Source organism: Caloenas nicobarica, chromosome 15, assembly GCF_036013445.1.
Source record: "Caloenas nicobarica isolate bCalNic1 chromosome 15, bCalNic1.hap1, whole genome shotgun sequence".
Taxonomy (NCBI): Eukaryota; Metazoa; Chordata; class Aves; order Columbiformes; family Columbidae; genus Caloenas; species Caloenas nicobarica.
The window spans coordinates 16,678,214-16,694,117 of NC_088259.1; the positions used below are offsets into that span (position 1 = coordinate 16,678,214).

Sequence of the window (15,904 nt, forward strand, 5' to 3'; positions counted from 1 at the left end):
ACTGCAATGTTGTAAGACGATGTGCAGGAACTCAAATGCATTACAAGACTTTTCAGTTTAACTCAGATGCAAATGCTTTCAACAGATCAGCAGTAGTTTAGTTCATCTGAACAGTGTATTATTGGGTCCAGTCAGGAAGGCACCACAAGCCTTGCTCATGGCTTCTTGGCAATCAGGAGGTGTCGAGATAGGCAGCTGATCTTATTTACAAGCTGAACTACTAGAAAATGAACATAAATATTTCCAGAATCTCGTTTCCAAACTCTTCAGCTACTTCCTTTGAGCCTGCATGTTCTGCATTTAGAAGTAGGATGGGCAGGCACTGAAAAAGGTCCAAATAAGCAAGACTGAAATGCACTGAAATTCAGTGACTTGTTCTGCCACCTCACATCTCGTCCCCCAGTGAGCTGCCTCCTCGGGAATCACCCTTGGTTACAAGTTACTCCATCAGGGTGGAAGCCCCTGGCGATCAGACCTCCTTCCTCAGGGCAGCCCTACTTGCAGAACACTGGCTGTGTGATTTCGGAGGCTGGGATAACACTGTGGTGAACTCGGAAAAGACGCAAGGTCACTGTCTCAGTTGTGTTAGCATGGTAGTTTTAAGCCTAATAGATCAGACTAAATACTTTGATTTCCTTACTCCCATTTGAAAATGATTAATGGGAAGTTCTCTAGTTGAACTGAATATTTCAAGTACAAAATTCCACAGTTTACTAAATGTAGAGCAGATTCTGGAACGCTCAGATTAGTACTGCCATATTGCTAAATACTTTTGTAGAAACATAGGAAAAAATGCATTAATTTACTAAAATGTTTGTGGTAATTTAAGCAGAGTCAAATAAGATAATGGGGAGAAAGATGCTTGGTAAAATCTGCTTGTGGGAGAAAAACTCTAATCGATTAAGATCTGAATATGAGAAAGTAATTTTGGAATAGACCCTATACATAAATTTTCTATAATATGTGGCATGAAACCCAAGCTAATGTACACTGACGCTCATATACAGAAGCTCCAGCTCATTCACTTGCAGTCAAAAGGTTTCTTAAGATCAAAAACAAAGTAAAAAGTTCAAAGAAAGAATCCAAAAAGGTGGTGTCTTGCAGACAGCACTTTGCTCATACTCACAAATGTATTATTTATTCCAGGCCTAGCCTGCCAGGCTACTGCAGTCAGAGAATTTCACCCTCACCTCAGTTCTCTCCCATGTTCTCTCCCATGTCTCTCCCAAAACTTTGTAGAACATTTTAGTATCTGTGTCATATAAAGAGGAGACAACACAAAGAGCAAGTGATTGTAGTGCTCTAGAAAAACACTCTTCTTTCTGGAACTCACTTTGGCTTACCTAGAACCCACACAGTGACCCGAAGTCTTCCATCATGAGGCTGCCACTTTGACAAAAGCACCTTCTCTGACATAGCACCTCCGAGATGACAGATGCGTTTAAGAGTATTGAAACAGAGGTATCTATGGCAAAGTACCTAGATTAAGGTTCATAGGAAACATAGGATTATCAACAAATGAATGCTGCAAAATAGTTGGAATAAGCTCTAGTCCCATCCAAAGAGAAAACTCCTAAGTAGCAGCCAATAACCATAGGGAGACGATTTACACCACTATCAATGTGGTATCTGTTTTGCAATATAAATTGCTTGGTAAGCAGTGTCTAAGTTGTAAGAATTTGCAATACAAAGCCTCAGCCTAGCAAGTTTCTTTTAATTTTTAAATGTACAGCATTTTAGTTCTACAAATGTAAAAAAACAAAAAAAACACCCCAAAAACCAAACAAACAAAAAACCAAAATAATTTAAAAAAACCCAAAAAACTTTACAATTTTTTTTGCGTTTATAATGATCAAAACCAACTTGATTCAATAAAATTTGGTATGCAGTTAATGTGGCCCAATTGCTTTTGATAATGCAAATAAAACGGCCAAGACACTTAGCTTGGAGACACGGCGTATGCAGTACCTGCTTTCTGCGTTACCGCACGCACTGCACATAGGTGTTTAGGAAGTGCTGCTACAGATCACCGGGAAAGCACACACTGAACGTAGGTCACATCCAAATGATACGCTGTCATGTGTCAGTCTACGGTGCCAGTTCTTGTTGCTGGAGGGAAAGTTTTGTTTTCAATGTACTACCCCCCAAAAATCACTAAGTGCAAGGCAAGGTTATGACTCAAATTACAAGCAAACAAGGAAACTTAAAAGTAGAGACTTAAACTTTGAAATCATACCAACCTGTTGTGCCAGGTTTCTTGTCATAATCATAACTTTAGTTTAAGCTCCATTAATACAGTTGCACTAACACACTGTGGCACAAATAACAAAATGTACCCACATTACTTTTGAATTTCCTTGACCTTGCCAGTTTTTCACATCCTCCACATTACTAAATAGTAGTTATTTATATGTAATTGATAACCATTGTACAGTTACTCCATAGCTTTACAATACTGCCCGTACTATATCACAAGCATTACAAATCCTATAAAAAAGCAGCCCCTGTAGTGGCATACAAGAATAAATTAACCAAAAAAATTTAGTATTACCATTTATTGGTGACAAACACTACGTTTTACTTACATTCCATGGGGAGAAAAAATTCCAGCGTAAACAATGAACTGAAGCAGTACTTAACTTGCAAGGCTATCGTGCTTTACCTGGACCATATGCAAAAACTTTATTGCGCACAGTTCAGTGCGCAATAACACAACATCAAAAGCAACACAGTTTATATATAAACATAGGTAATTTTTTTCAGCCCTACATGGAGATGTAATTAAACAGTATAAAGCACTCAAGGAAAATCAATCTGCGGTTTTATATGCACTACATTGAGATCATATCCTGTAGTGAGCTGTGTGCCATCTATACACACAATCCTTAAAACATAGATCAGAGATCATTTAAAGTCACGTTGCATTCGAGTTCCCCTACCCCCCGCTCAAGAAAACTAGAAGTTAACGAAAAATGATCAAAGTTTAAAATTCCTAAAGTATTTTAATTCATTCAACCGTTGGATAATTAAGCTAGGTTTGCGAAAATACTGGACTTCTTAAAATGGTGGGCACACAATTTGTTTCCAGTGAAACTTTACTATTTCAATAAAAACAAAATAACCACATACATGGATATGATCTTCCCAAGTTAGTTCACAGACAACATGTCAGTCTCAGAAGACAAAGTTTCTAAACTGTGCTATTGTTCTAGATACAATTAAGAAACTTTTAAATGAAAAATTTATAGTGTCATTTCAATCAAAACAACATAATGAAACTAAAAATTTATCACTGTTTGAAGAAAAAGCAACGGTTATGATTTAGACACTACAGTAGGTTGTAAAGACTGTAGCACTCTAAAACAGTTAGGTTACATTAATAGGAAGCATTTGATTTTCTCTGGTGCTTTCAGGTTTGGGTCCAGTCAAAAGCCTTTTTTCAGGCAGTGCTGTCCAGTGTTTGTCCCAAAGTGTTTGAGTTAGCCGGTTTGAGAAGAGGGTCACTTTCCATTTCTTGTTTCACACATCTACAAATGAGAAAACACCTGTTACTTAGGATAAAACACGATTGCCGTGAGCTTCTGCATCTGATACAAAGAATGTAAGGTGCATACAAACAATTTGTTTCCATGTAACTGGCCTCAATTTTTAATCAATTAGCACTTTGTTAATTCCACCATTTTGGCAGCTTATTATCTAAATGAGAGGCTAAAGTAGGTGTTTTTGTTGTGTTCCCTCCCCTGTGGCTCAAAGGGAGTAATGTGCAACCCCTCCATGTTTCTGCCAAAAGCAAGCTGTGAAACCTGTATTTGTTTACATTTTACAGACAGCAGATTTCTAGAAAGAGGAGCAGCTGTACCACTTAAAACACACTGAAAAGTCACAGTGTTTACGAATACATGTAAACAAATAGTTTAAGCAGAGCGATCACAGTCAGAATTGCTATGTATCACAGCCATTACATTTTATCCACTTGCTCCTGCTTAGTATTTTGCATTTGACAAATCAAAGTTACAAGCTTGATGATAAAACCTACCCTCTCATCCTCCTGAAGAAGACAACAGCCCTTGGCATTTTAACTTTTCTGGCAAAGAAAAAAACCCTCACATTTTATTTGTTTATAGTACATCATCGGGTTAGAGGTTCCATTAATGCAAGGGAAAGTCAATGGTCACACTCACACAGACATTGGTCCATTTCCCGTTCTTGGCATCTCTGTGGTTTGTTGGTCCAACTCAGACAGCAACTTTAAAATATTCAATGCAGCCTAAAGAAAAGAGAGAACATTCAGCAATTCAACCGGAGTCCATTTCATTAATTCAGTGAAAGCAGGACCGGGGCTCACTTGAAACAGAGTACATGTTCTAATCTTGGTAATATATTTTTTAAGGTGCATAATTACGGTGGAAAAAATGCAATGATGCAGAATTTAATCCTGCTACATTACACAATAGAACGGTGCTGTGGCTAGGGGATTCCCATTGCATTTGCTTTAGCAATAGGGGAAAATTAATTCAGCAGTACTATTAATATCAAGGGAAAAGACACTAGATTAGTAGTGGCTCAAACTGTACAGAGCTTAAGATAAAGGACACTAATATACAGAGAACCAAAAAGTCCTTTGCAGAAAAAGAAAAGTTACACAAGAATCAAACCCACAACACAGATAGGGCATGTGTGAGTGTTTAAAGGAAGAGTCAGTGAGGCATGGCTGATGCAGAAGTCAGTCACCTTCGTGGAGAGCTGAACATTTTTTTCAACTTTATTCAGATCAATTTCAGGGGCACCTTTTCAGAACGTCCCTGATGGGTTATGGCACATGCGTTAGATAAAGATGAAAGTCTGAACGGAGGAAGGTTCTCATGTTGGCCCCATCATGATGTTTAAGCTCCGAACTGGCTGTTCCTTCTCCCTTTTACCTACTGCCCTGACTTGTGTGCTTAGTGTTACAGGAGCCCTTTACAGCAGGATGGAAGATGGGTGTGAAAATGTCAAAACTAAGTGACAAAGATCAAAGACATCTGTATCAAATTAGAGCCATTAGAAAATTACTGCAAGAATTTTTAGTATAAAAATCAGCACAATCAAGTTTTCCTAAGTGTATTTACATAGTGCAAACTATTCCTTTAGTCTGCGGTCAGTACCCAGGTCACCACTGGACACCAACAGAACAAAACTCTTTTCAAATTATAGCAAACTGTGAACATATTGTTAGCAATATATAATGTCTTCTCTAGTCCCTCACAGTTTACAACCTAGAAGACTGATTCTTTCACAAAGAAATATTTCAAAGATCTTGCTTATAAAGGGAGCTTAACAGATTTAGAGTGCCTCCTGCTCTCTAATGGTGAATTTGCATTTCTTCCATTTTGGATTCCGTTCCAGCAGAAAGTCTGGTAACGTGCAGCCAAGTATTACAGCTCCCAATGAAATATCAGCCCATTCTGTTACAGAAAATAAGCTGATATGCTCTTATGTTTTAAAAGTTCCTTTTCATACATTTTATTTAATATGGGCTCATGCAAATCGTATCAAGATAAAGCAAACGCATTTTTTGTAGACCAAAATTGTGAGCATATATTAAGCATTTTAAAGGTTATTTACATTAGATTGTGATATTATTAATCAATTATTTCAGCAACCTGTGAAATATTAGACAAAAAATGGCCAGGGAATTGTACAGCATTTAATTCGTTGCTATCCAGCAGCAATATGAAACCTTGTTCTATCTGCTGCGTCCCTTGGCTCACTGCAGGCCAGACAGAAAGCACTTCAGCAACATTCATCGTACCATATCGTGGCAAGATTCTACATCCTTTCCAATTCCATGGCTGATCAGTGGTGGCTGAGAGGAACAGTTTATAAGAGATACAAACTCGTTCTTGTTATTTTTTGGAAAGTCTTTATATTCAACCTGAAGAAAAGAGAAGGATTTAGTTCTTTTTAGTTAACCGAGTACAGGAAATATATCACAATTTAAAATTATCCTGTCTTTAAATCATTCTGTCAGCCAGTAGAACCATTTACTTTGAAGTCTGACTTCACTTGTAATATTTTTTTAGTAATCGTGAGAGCTCTGCAAGCCTTCTGAATAAAAGTGGCTATTTAATAATGATCGTTGCTGAGACCTTTATCCTGATCATTGCTATCTACATTTAAAACTTTCCCTATTATACTTTTTAATCCACTGAGCTCCTTTAATATATTAATATAGGAACTTGCATGCAATTCTGATTAAAGGGACCAAACACAAGAAAATGTACAGCTTACAGCCAATGTTAACGTATGAAAGATTATTCAAAGAACCTGATTTCAGATCAGCCAAGTTCAAGTTCATACTATGTTCCTACATCACGACAATTTTCAGAAAATGCTCCTTTCAATTTTATTCTTCCAGGACTCCAGAGTAGCACTGAATTTAGGCTGACAATGCAGTACAGAAATCCGCATTTGAAAACTAAATAAAAAAGCTGTAAAATTCAGTACATTTTGTAGGTACAGTAGAAACATTTACACAAATTTCAGCTTAATGAGCAGCCTCAGAAGACATCGGCTGCCAGCAGAACTAAAAAGCTTTAGAACAACCAACAGGTTGGACCAGTTTGGACGGCTTTGGAAGAAACCTTGCAAAGCTGAACATTTACCTGGATTCCTTGAACATTGGAAAGATAGTCCAGCTGCTCAGAGGGCCTAGTAAGTGGTCCGTGGGGTACGTGGCCTGATGAGTTGTTGCTCTTTAAAATGGTCTCAGCGGTAGGAGAAGTGCCACCATACAGCAGCTCTCTGGCAATCATGGCTGTTACTGTCGCCTTGGCAGGGTTTGGGGCCGCCCTACTGAACTCTTTGGTGTGGTGTCCTTGATTGGCTCCTACAGCTTGTGCAACCTCAGGGACCATGGGAAGAATTCCAGCAGGAAGCTGCTGATGGCTAAGATAAGGCATCCTAAACTCATCTTCTTTATTACCTGAGAAGAGAGAGGCACATGCTGAACAGACGCTACTTCTGTGAGGCCTCCTGCAGCCACATGAAGGCATCTACAGGCATCAAAAGCCACTTTTGAAAAAGGTCATTTGTTTCAAATGACTTCTGAAACACTAACAAACTTAGTGAGCTTGATTTGCTTTTGCTGGGTCAGAGATCCAGCACCATCAAGACTGAGTTTGCTTGTTGAGTAAAAGATTCAGTGACCAAAACCCTCCCAAGGGGTAGATTTATTCTGCAGGCCAGCAGCTGCACAGCTCTGCTCTTTGCGGTGTCGTGACACTATCAAAGCGACTGAGAAACGTCTCTCACATGCACACACATGCCAAGAGGGCCATGCTTCTTTCAGTAGTTACTTACTAGTTGAAGTCTCCTCAGAGCCCGGCTCAAAGAAGGTTACTTTTCTGCCATCACCTGGTTTCTTCACTGGTGTCTTAAAAATACAAGGAAAAGAAGCCAAACCCACAATATTCCTTTAAAAATTTCTTTTCCCCCAAGTTTTAAAGTTTTCAGGATGTAGGCGATCTGACTACTCAAACTTTACTGAAGAATTTATTATTCAAAAACCTCAATTATTAAATAGCTATAAAGAAAAGGCAAGTTCAGTGATTTTTATTCACTGAATGACTAAAACTATCTACAGAGTAGTAGAGGGGTATTAACAACACAGCTATTGAGAGCTAGATACCATAATAAAGCCAGTTAAACCAACATTACTTAGCATTGCTGAGGACAATGTGCTGCACACATATGGGCATATGCATGAAAAAGGAGAAACTTAAAACCAACTTGCCATTTTAACTCCCTGGTAACATCTGCTGTATCAAGAGGAGAATGCGAGGCTCGTTCCCTGCTAAGGGACCCACCAAAGAACTGTTACGAACTTTCGACTGCAGTTGGCGGTAAGGCTGTGTAAAACTATTCCTACCACAGAGCCCTATAACCTACATGTCTGCAAGCTCCTAAGACCCCATACATCATTTTTCACCAGTTCTGAGCCATTCCATAAAGAAGAAATACATTCATTTAGCCTTCTGATGATACTTGGATTTACTTGCAAAACTGAAGCCTTAATGTATCCAAAATGCAGTCATTTAGAGAACAGTCACCTCAGTACAACGGCTTCCCAGCCAGAGCAGAAAGCTTGAATTTACCACACTGTTTCTGCCTTGCAAAGCTGCGATTGTTTCAACTCTGCTTTTGCTGTAGTATCAAGCAGCAGTTGATTCTTACAGGCTCTTACCTTCTCTTCCGTCTTTAATGCTGGCTTTGGAGGTTGAGGTTGAGGGATTTTGAAACCTAAAATTTCCAACATGTTTTCAGCTGCATTGCGTTTAGCAACTTTTTTGTTCGTGCCCATTCCTTCAGCTGTGTGTACACCAACTTTCACCTGGACAAAAGAGGAAGAAAAAACAAGTACATTCTTAAACAGTAGTATGAGGATTCCCTTATTAGTGATCTGTGTCTTAAGCATGCTGTGAGTCACAAAATAGTTCAAGTGATCATTATTCTAAGCAAGTTGTCATTGATTATCAATGATCATTGGCCTCCAAGCACAAAAATTCCAAACAGAAGTCACGCAAGCGACTATATTTCATCATCTCACCTTGGCAACAGCCTAAATGCTCAAAACTGGTATCACAGCAGACATAAATTTTCCAAGCTGAAGTCACAGGTTTGGCAGATTTACTAATGTAACGGAAAGAAAACAACTAACTTCTCTGTCTTGGCCAGAAGAGGAGAGAGGTCTGGAGATTACACTTAATTATGAGAGGCTAGTAGATACTCAGTATTAAAAATACAATGATGCTATTGGGATTTGCAATGCAGAGTGCAGAAAGGGCTGCACTCTGAGGCAACACAAAAATATTCAGGGGAAGCAGGAAATGAAGGATACCCATGTTCATGTTAATGAATCCTACATTACAAAATACAGGAAGCTCAGTATCTCTTAACAGAATATTAATATTCCTGTTAATGGAAATATTAAGCAGTTACAACATAGACTTCTGGTGCCCTATGCAATTTTTTTTAACCATGATTCAGATCACTTTTCTTGAACCTTTTTCTTCCTTGAACATAGCCCACTAGATATTTTCTTCCTAAATTTCATGGAAATTTGGCTGCAATCCTGTTGACTTTCTGTTTGACTCATCATGACAACCTGATTACAGTAAGTGGAAAAAAAAAAAAAATCAGAGTCATGCAACTACATTTCTCAAATTAACACACAAACCTGCATAACGAACTCCCTGCGCCTGGGAAGGCCCCGTTCTGTGATGAGCATGTACTCTGGCTCCTTCTCTTTCTTGGCCTGCTGGATCTGGGCAAGTCTGCTAATGGGATTCATTCCTTGACCATACTCGGGACTTGTTTGCAGCTATGTAGAACAATGTTTAGGAAATAAGCCAAAATTTGTGAATATTTGGTTTATTTGACAAAATGCAGCCTGCAACTGAGTTAAAAACACCGAAATAAAAGTCTCTTAATGAAACACTGTCACAACCAAAGAGAAACACTCAATTTATTCCGCCGGCTCTCACAGTTGACCACATTTAACCTACTACTGGTAACAGTTTTACGAGTTCTAATCCTGCTATATTAGGCAGGACAGGCTTAGAGGAGATTTTGCACAAGCAAAATCATGCAAAACCCAAAGCCGTAAAGTCTAAGGCTTGAAAGTCAGAGCTTGATTTTTATGTGCCAGTAATTCTTTTATAAGGTTTCTCTTTCATTTTGAATTTACTGATAACTGTTGTAAAAGTGGTGTCAGAACCCCATGTAGAGTGGGAGCAAAATATCATTTCCTGTGTAGCACCAGGCTGCTGATAAATGCCGAGCAGTTGAAGAGTGTTTAACTCAGAAATGTCTCTCATCTGATGATTATTTGTAACAGTCAGATTTCCAATCTGTTTGTCTCTTACCTTCACTATTGATTTCGTTTTCTTTTTGATTCGTGGCTTCATTTTCTCAACTGTAGGAAGGGGTGGCAATTTTTTCAGTTCTTCTAGGACTGCTATCGCAGCATTTTTCTTTGAGATCTTCTTGCTCTTTCCTTCACCTTCACCCATGAATTCTCCAACGGACACCTTGGTTACAAAGCTCTTCATATGGGGAGGACCACTTTCCTTGGTCACCTGTTTCAGAGGGAAAAACTGAGTGAAAGCGTGATAAACACTTATTAAAAATGGTAGAGCACATTGTTTATAATAAACTTCTCTCAAAAACTACGGATAAGGAGATTTTAGATTCTCATACAATCCAGAAAGTAGAGATGTAAAACATACTCTAAACACATAAATCCCACCCAAATAAATACATACTCTAAAAATATCAGATGCAGTAAACAGTATTTACATGTAAGTCATTAACCCATCTTACTTAATTTACTGATTTACTCCTTCAATATTAAAATATGACTGTTCTACTTCGTCAGTGTGTACTTCCACACAGTTAACATCCCCTCATTAAATACATCATGTTACGGTAGTAGAACATTACAGAGAAAGCAATTCTTTAGGATCCAGTATTTTAGTTCACAAATCAAGAATTCTGTAGACATCTGAGAGATAGCTGCCTGCTACAGATTTAGTCTTTTAACTCCATTCATAACACATCACACTTCAAAATACCTACAAAGTTAAAAAGTAAGTATGAATTAAAAACTTCCACCCACAGCTGGCTTTGTGTATATTTTTACCAGTGATGCTCAGGCTAATCTGCAATAATCAAAAGCTTCATGTAAAATTTCTTAAAACAGTTTTAGAAGCAATTTAGTTACACACAATTGCGTTTTCTTACTATAATCACTCAGATAGTTGACCTAAACGTTACTCTGCCAGCTCAGGAAAGCAGCATGACAAATTAATATTTTAGTGAAACAGAGATGCTCCTACGGAAGCCATTGATCGAAGGCAACTAACTGATCGAGGAGGGGCGAAGAGGCAGCGAGCAGCCAGGCCAAAGGGAAAGGAAAGTAAGATGCACATGAGGTCAGCTCACGGCAAGAAAAGAAACCTACTGGTGAGATTCTGCAACTTGCGGGGAGTCCACATCAGTGCTTAGTTAAGCAAATACTTCCATAAAAGTCTTTCAGAGTGAGCTCTACTCTTTTGCCTCGACTCTGCACGTGAATGTTCTAACTGTTAATGTGGGGTTGTGTTTTGTTTCTTCACTGCAATACTGATTTTTCAAAAAGCTTGTAAAAAAGATTGCACAGACAACCATAGCGTGCCTGTTCACTCATGTTATGATTTTAGTGCATGAATTTGTGAACAGGTAGATTTTGCTTTTTTCCTTCACTTTACCATATAAACTCCAAGACAATCAGGGTGACTGTCAAAGGTAAAAGTGTATTCACAACTAACAAGATACGTTAAAAGTCAGTTGTCTGGGTTATCTAGAAAAGACTCGACTTAATGTGTACCCTTAATGTTCTAATAAAAACAAATCTTGAGCTTGTAAAATAAACATACCTCAAAATTCACAGGCAAGTTCCTTTTAAGTGCAATCTCAAAAACTTGGCTTATTTCAGATTTATTGAGATTTTCATCATCTGGTTCTTTTCCGTTAACCTAAAAGAAGCATACTCTATTTAAAATAAAGATCCTATTAAATTGAATTGTATCCATCCAACCAGTCTACTGAACTCTCAATATTTTAAGTAGTCTAACCTTTACTGGCATTGTACGTGAATGTGTAGAAATGCAGCACAATTACTACAGAACTGAAATTTAAGAAGCTCATTTAAGGTGTATGTGTAAAAGCTAGCAAACCTTCATATTTTCATGTGCTCATCATAAGTAAAAACAAATGGAATAAGGGCCAATAAGTTTAAAAATCTATTTATAGAAAAACAAGCTGAAGTGTTAAATTAACTGGTTTCCAAATGGAAGTACCTTTATGAAATACAGTTTTCATCTGCTGATTGGACATTCATACCAAAAGCACTAAGACAGTATCAGATAAGAGAAAGGGCAGGAAAAACAAAGATTCTGAGAATGGGACCAATGTGAAAAAGGACGGCTAATGAGTCCCTGGCCTAGTCCTGTCTTTCAACATGCTTCCTTGCACGTGCGCCATCTACAGATTTTTTTCCTCATCTGAAGAACATACTATCAGGAACTTGCCTTAAATCAAGCAGTGTACAGGTCTGAGAACTTACACCTGCTAGCAGGACAGCAGTGCCAGGTGAAGCTTACCTACAGGCACTTCTACGTATCTCCAGGTAAAATTTTCATTGTGATTCCAAAAATGTCTTCACTGATGTTGAGACCAACATGAACTAAGAGGCATGGTAACAGCAACAGAGAAATTTTAAGACTAAGTGCCCAGCAGTGATATTGGAAAGATTACAATAAAGATGAATAGCAACAATTTCACCAATTATATCATGCCACAATACTAGTTATGCAACCAGGTAACAAAAATGATTTAAATATTTTATTGGAGCAGCAGAAATATGCCAGAGAGCTCTCATTGATTCGAACTAGTTTTGACAGTAGCAAGTATCCCAAATGTCTGTTACTAACAAGGTAGATTAAAATATGAGGATTTTTTTCCTACCACTTAAAGCAGCTTCTTCCCATCCCAGAACAAAACATGAGTAAAATTAATCTGTGGTTTTCACTCCTCCCACTGTCCCATCAGATTTCACACTGTTCTCATGGGCCGACCCTGTAGTTCAGGTTTCAGCTGCAAATATTTCCGAGGAGCACATACGGCCCGACATCCTTTTGCAGTGGTAACACTGATACTTCTGACCCCACCGCTGCAGCCCGTCTCCAGGCTCAGCCGGAGGAGCGCGGAGCGGCGCGCGGGCTGGAGCCGCGGCCCCGAGCCAGCCCACGCGCTGCAGCCGCACGGAGGAGCCCACCGGGCCTCGGCGGGAGGCACAGCGCGGCTCCAAATCCGCGAAACCCAGACTGAATACACGAGCCAAAAGTCTCGATCATCGTATTCTAAAGCCTATTTCAAATGCAATTGCTAAGTTTAAAAGGAATAGCATCATACACCCAGAACAAACATGTGTTCTACTGAAGTCTTATTTTATTACGGTCTAGGTGTTGAAGCAAGTTTAATGCCAGCATCTCCAGGAATGATCTGTCACTACCTTTACTGTCAAAACATCAGCATGATCACTTTAATTACAAATATTTTCCCTTCCTTGTAATTTCAGATATAGTCTTATTTTTCAAATTCTGACATTTTTCCTTGTGAAAATGACCAGGACTTCTCTTTATTGGATTAGATTTTTCCCATTTAATATCCTTTCAAGAGAATACACACAAATAGTATATAATAAATATAAATTTGCTATACTACAGTGTACATCCTTGACATATTCCAAGTCTGGTCACACGGTGTAAAACACAGGTACCTTTCCTCAGTATCTTTATCTAAAAAGAGTAAATTAATAGAAAAAGAATAATTAACAGACTATAGCTGTTTTACTGATTACTTTGTCTTGAGTTCTGAATCAGTTTATTTTATAAACCAAAAATAGTAATAAATATGTTCTCCCTCTTTCCCTGCACACCCCAAGGCAGATGATTTATAAAGGCTGCTTTTAAAGTAGTTTACATGTATGCGTAGACTAAGCTCTCCAAGGAATCTATGCCTCTAAATCAGAATGAAACCACTAACATAAGCATTTGCTACTCTTAGGTTTCATCAAATTGTTCAAATCCATCTCTAACAAGTGAGAAAAACAGTCACAAAAGGAAAAATGGCAATAGATTAAAAAACTGCCAAGCAAATTGCAAAAGTACTACACTCCTTTAGAGGGAATCTGTCTCTTAGGAACTCCTTCAACACGTGCTTCCTCAAAGCTGCTCGTAAGCAAGCGATGAAAACCAGCGGAGCTGCTGGTTAGGAGGATACTGATTTCAGCACAGTTACCAGTCTGGCTGTTGTCTTCCCTGATAAGGGTATAAAGAGCAGCTGATATTTACCAACTAAGTGGCAAAAAACAGGAGCAATTCTGGTTTTAGTATGTTCGGGCAAAAGTTAGAACTTCTGTCTAATGGTTGTGCTGGAAAGCACAGCTTTCTGGGTTTTGTAAGCTTTGAATCGATGCTTTATCGTCTCTGGATTTGAATATGCAAAGTAACCCTGTACTGCAACTTTGTCAGTATGACTCAACTCCAATCAGACGAATTTGGGTTGGAAGGGTCCTTTGGAGGTCTCCTATTACAGCCTCTCACTCAAAGCAGAGCAGACTTTCAAATGCACTGGGGTTGTTCACACAGGCCTTTGTCCACTTGAGAGCTAATGTCATTTACTTTTTCTCCTGCCACTTTCTTCTAGATTTGCAGGCTGAGAAGGTGTGGGAAATGGTCATTCTTACCCTTAAAAGTCTAATGATTTTATTCAATTATTTCTTCTTAAGCACTGAATATTTTCTAATTTAAAAATACAAGATTAAAATCTTGAAAATACAAAAATGTGTGAAATAAATAATTTTAAAATATACAAAATAATAAAAAAACCCCACCAACCAGAAATACAAGAGTTCAAACTTAAGCATATTCTGTTTATACACACACACGCAAATGGGATACACAAAAGTAACTACATTTAAAAGGAAAATTACTGGCAACATCAAATGACAGGTAGGAAGTATCAGGATTATGTCTGCCTGCAAAATCTTAGTTTGCCTCCATTGCACACACACGCACTGTAACAGCATCTCTTATGATCTTACGCTACCGTACCCTTCAAGGGCCTTGCCTCACTGAATGCGAGAACGAACAGTGCTCACTGTGTGGTAAAATCCTCCTCATTTTATCTTCGTCTTGTCTAGTGCAAAATGCTGTTACAAAACGAGCAATTCCCTCAGACATTCCTAAAACTACAATATTCGAAAGCAACAAATATTAATGAGCTTAGCATTTAAGTACTAAACTTTAAATTAAGATCTGATTTATCTGAGTGCTTATTATAAAACAGTACTCTCTGCTGGAAGAATTGCTCTCCTTAAGCATAGCTGCATTTCTTACTGTTTGTTTTGTAGATAAGTTAAACATAAGTAGAAAAATAAAATGACAAATGCATCTCGTGAAAGTTTGAGTGACTTCCCCTGCGTATGTATAGCAGGGTCAAGACAGCATTCAGCTAGCTCCCAGTGAGACTGCAACTGTTTTAGTCATAAAGTAATCCTCCCTTCTTGCAATCTCTTGCATCATTCACAGTAGTATTTCCCTTATCATGCCCTTAAAAAAAAAAAAACAACAAACCACACTCTGTAGGTTTACTTGTTTACTTCCTTTTCCTCCCATTTACACCCCTGCACTGAATGAGACATCCTATAGAAAGGGACACATGGTCACATAAAGATTATTGCAGTGTTTGTTCTGAAGACCTCACATTACTCAGCTTTAAACAGAACTCTACAAATATTCAGCAAGTCACTTGTACAAAAGCATTTCTAAAACAGTGAACATAAAACAATTCAGTTACACGTGATCCTATTGTTTTCTGCAGAGCTGGACTCCCTGGGTCCAGTGCACAGAACTTTGCTACCTGAAGTGGAAAAACAGCTGATGACAGTAGGTCACCTTGTAGGAGGGGGAGTGCAAAGAGGATGTTATGCATTAGTGACACAGAACGACAACCCCCAGGGATTTGGGGGTCCCCTGCACTGAAGGGGAACGTCCCCCTCAGACTTGACCTCTCCAGCTTGTCCCCGACCACACTGTGCCTGTCACCAGTTGCAGATTTCAGTGCAGAACTCATCTCCAGTCCTTCAGCTTCTTTTCCCAGCACCGCTCTCTTCTCCCCAACAGCACTTGTAACCCCTTGACTCTCAGCAGCCTCCATCCCTCCATAATCTGCATTCCTCCAGGAGGGCTTTCTGTTACCCAAACCACTACCATCAGTGCCTCCGAGGCCTCTTCCCTGAACCATCAGATCCAGTGTTTTT

General features: G+C 38.7%; 1 protein-coding gene across 5 annotated transcripts in view; it reads right to left on the bottom strand.

Annotated features, from left to right (window-relative positions):
• Positions 1 to 2,540: 2,540 nt before the first annotated feature.
• Positions 2,541 to 15,904, bottom strand: part of STAU1 (staufen double-stranded RNA binding protein 1) — a 30,788-nt gene continuing 17,424 nt past the window's right edge. For 2 of the 5 annotated variants that reach the window (XM_065645626.1, XM_065645625.1), the window contains 9 exons: positions 11,457 to 11,555; positions 9,906 to 10,136; positions 9,218 to 9,361; positions 8,225 to 8,371; positions 7,342 to 7,414; positions 6,645 to 6,964; positions 5,792 to 5,914; positions 4,182 to 4,267; positions 2,541 to 3,527 (listed from right to left, as the gene is read on the bottom strand). In XM_065645626.1, coding sequence (XP_065501698.1) covers positions 3,440 to 3,527; positions 4,182 to 4,267; positions 5,792 to 5,914; positions 6,645 to 6,964; positions 7,342 to 7,414; positions 8,225 to 8,371; positions 9,218 to 9,361; positions 9,906 to 10,136; positions 11,457 to 11,555 — 1,311 coding nt within the window. In that variant the 3' untranslated portion in view covers positions 2,541 to 3,439. The remainder of the gene's footprint in view (positions 3,528 to 4,181; positions 4,268 to 5,791; positions 5,915 to 6,644; positions 6,965 to 7,341; positions 7,415 to 8,224; positions 8,372 to 9,217; positions 9,362 to 9,905; positions 10,137 to 11,456; positions 11,556 to 15,904) is intronic. The other 3 variants (XM_065645627.1, XM_065645628.1, XM_065645629.1) reach the window with 3 other exon arrangements.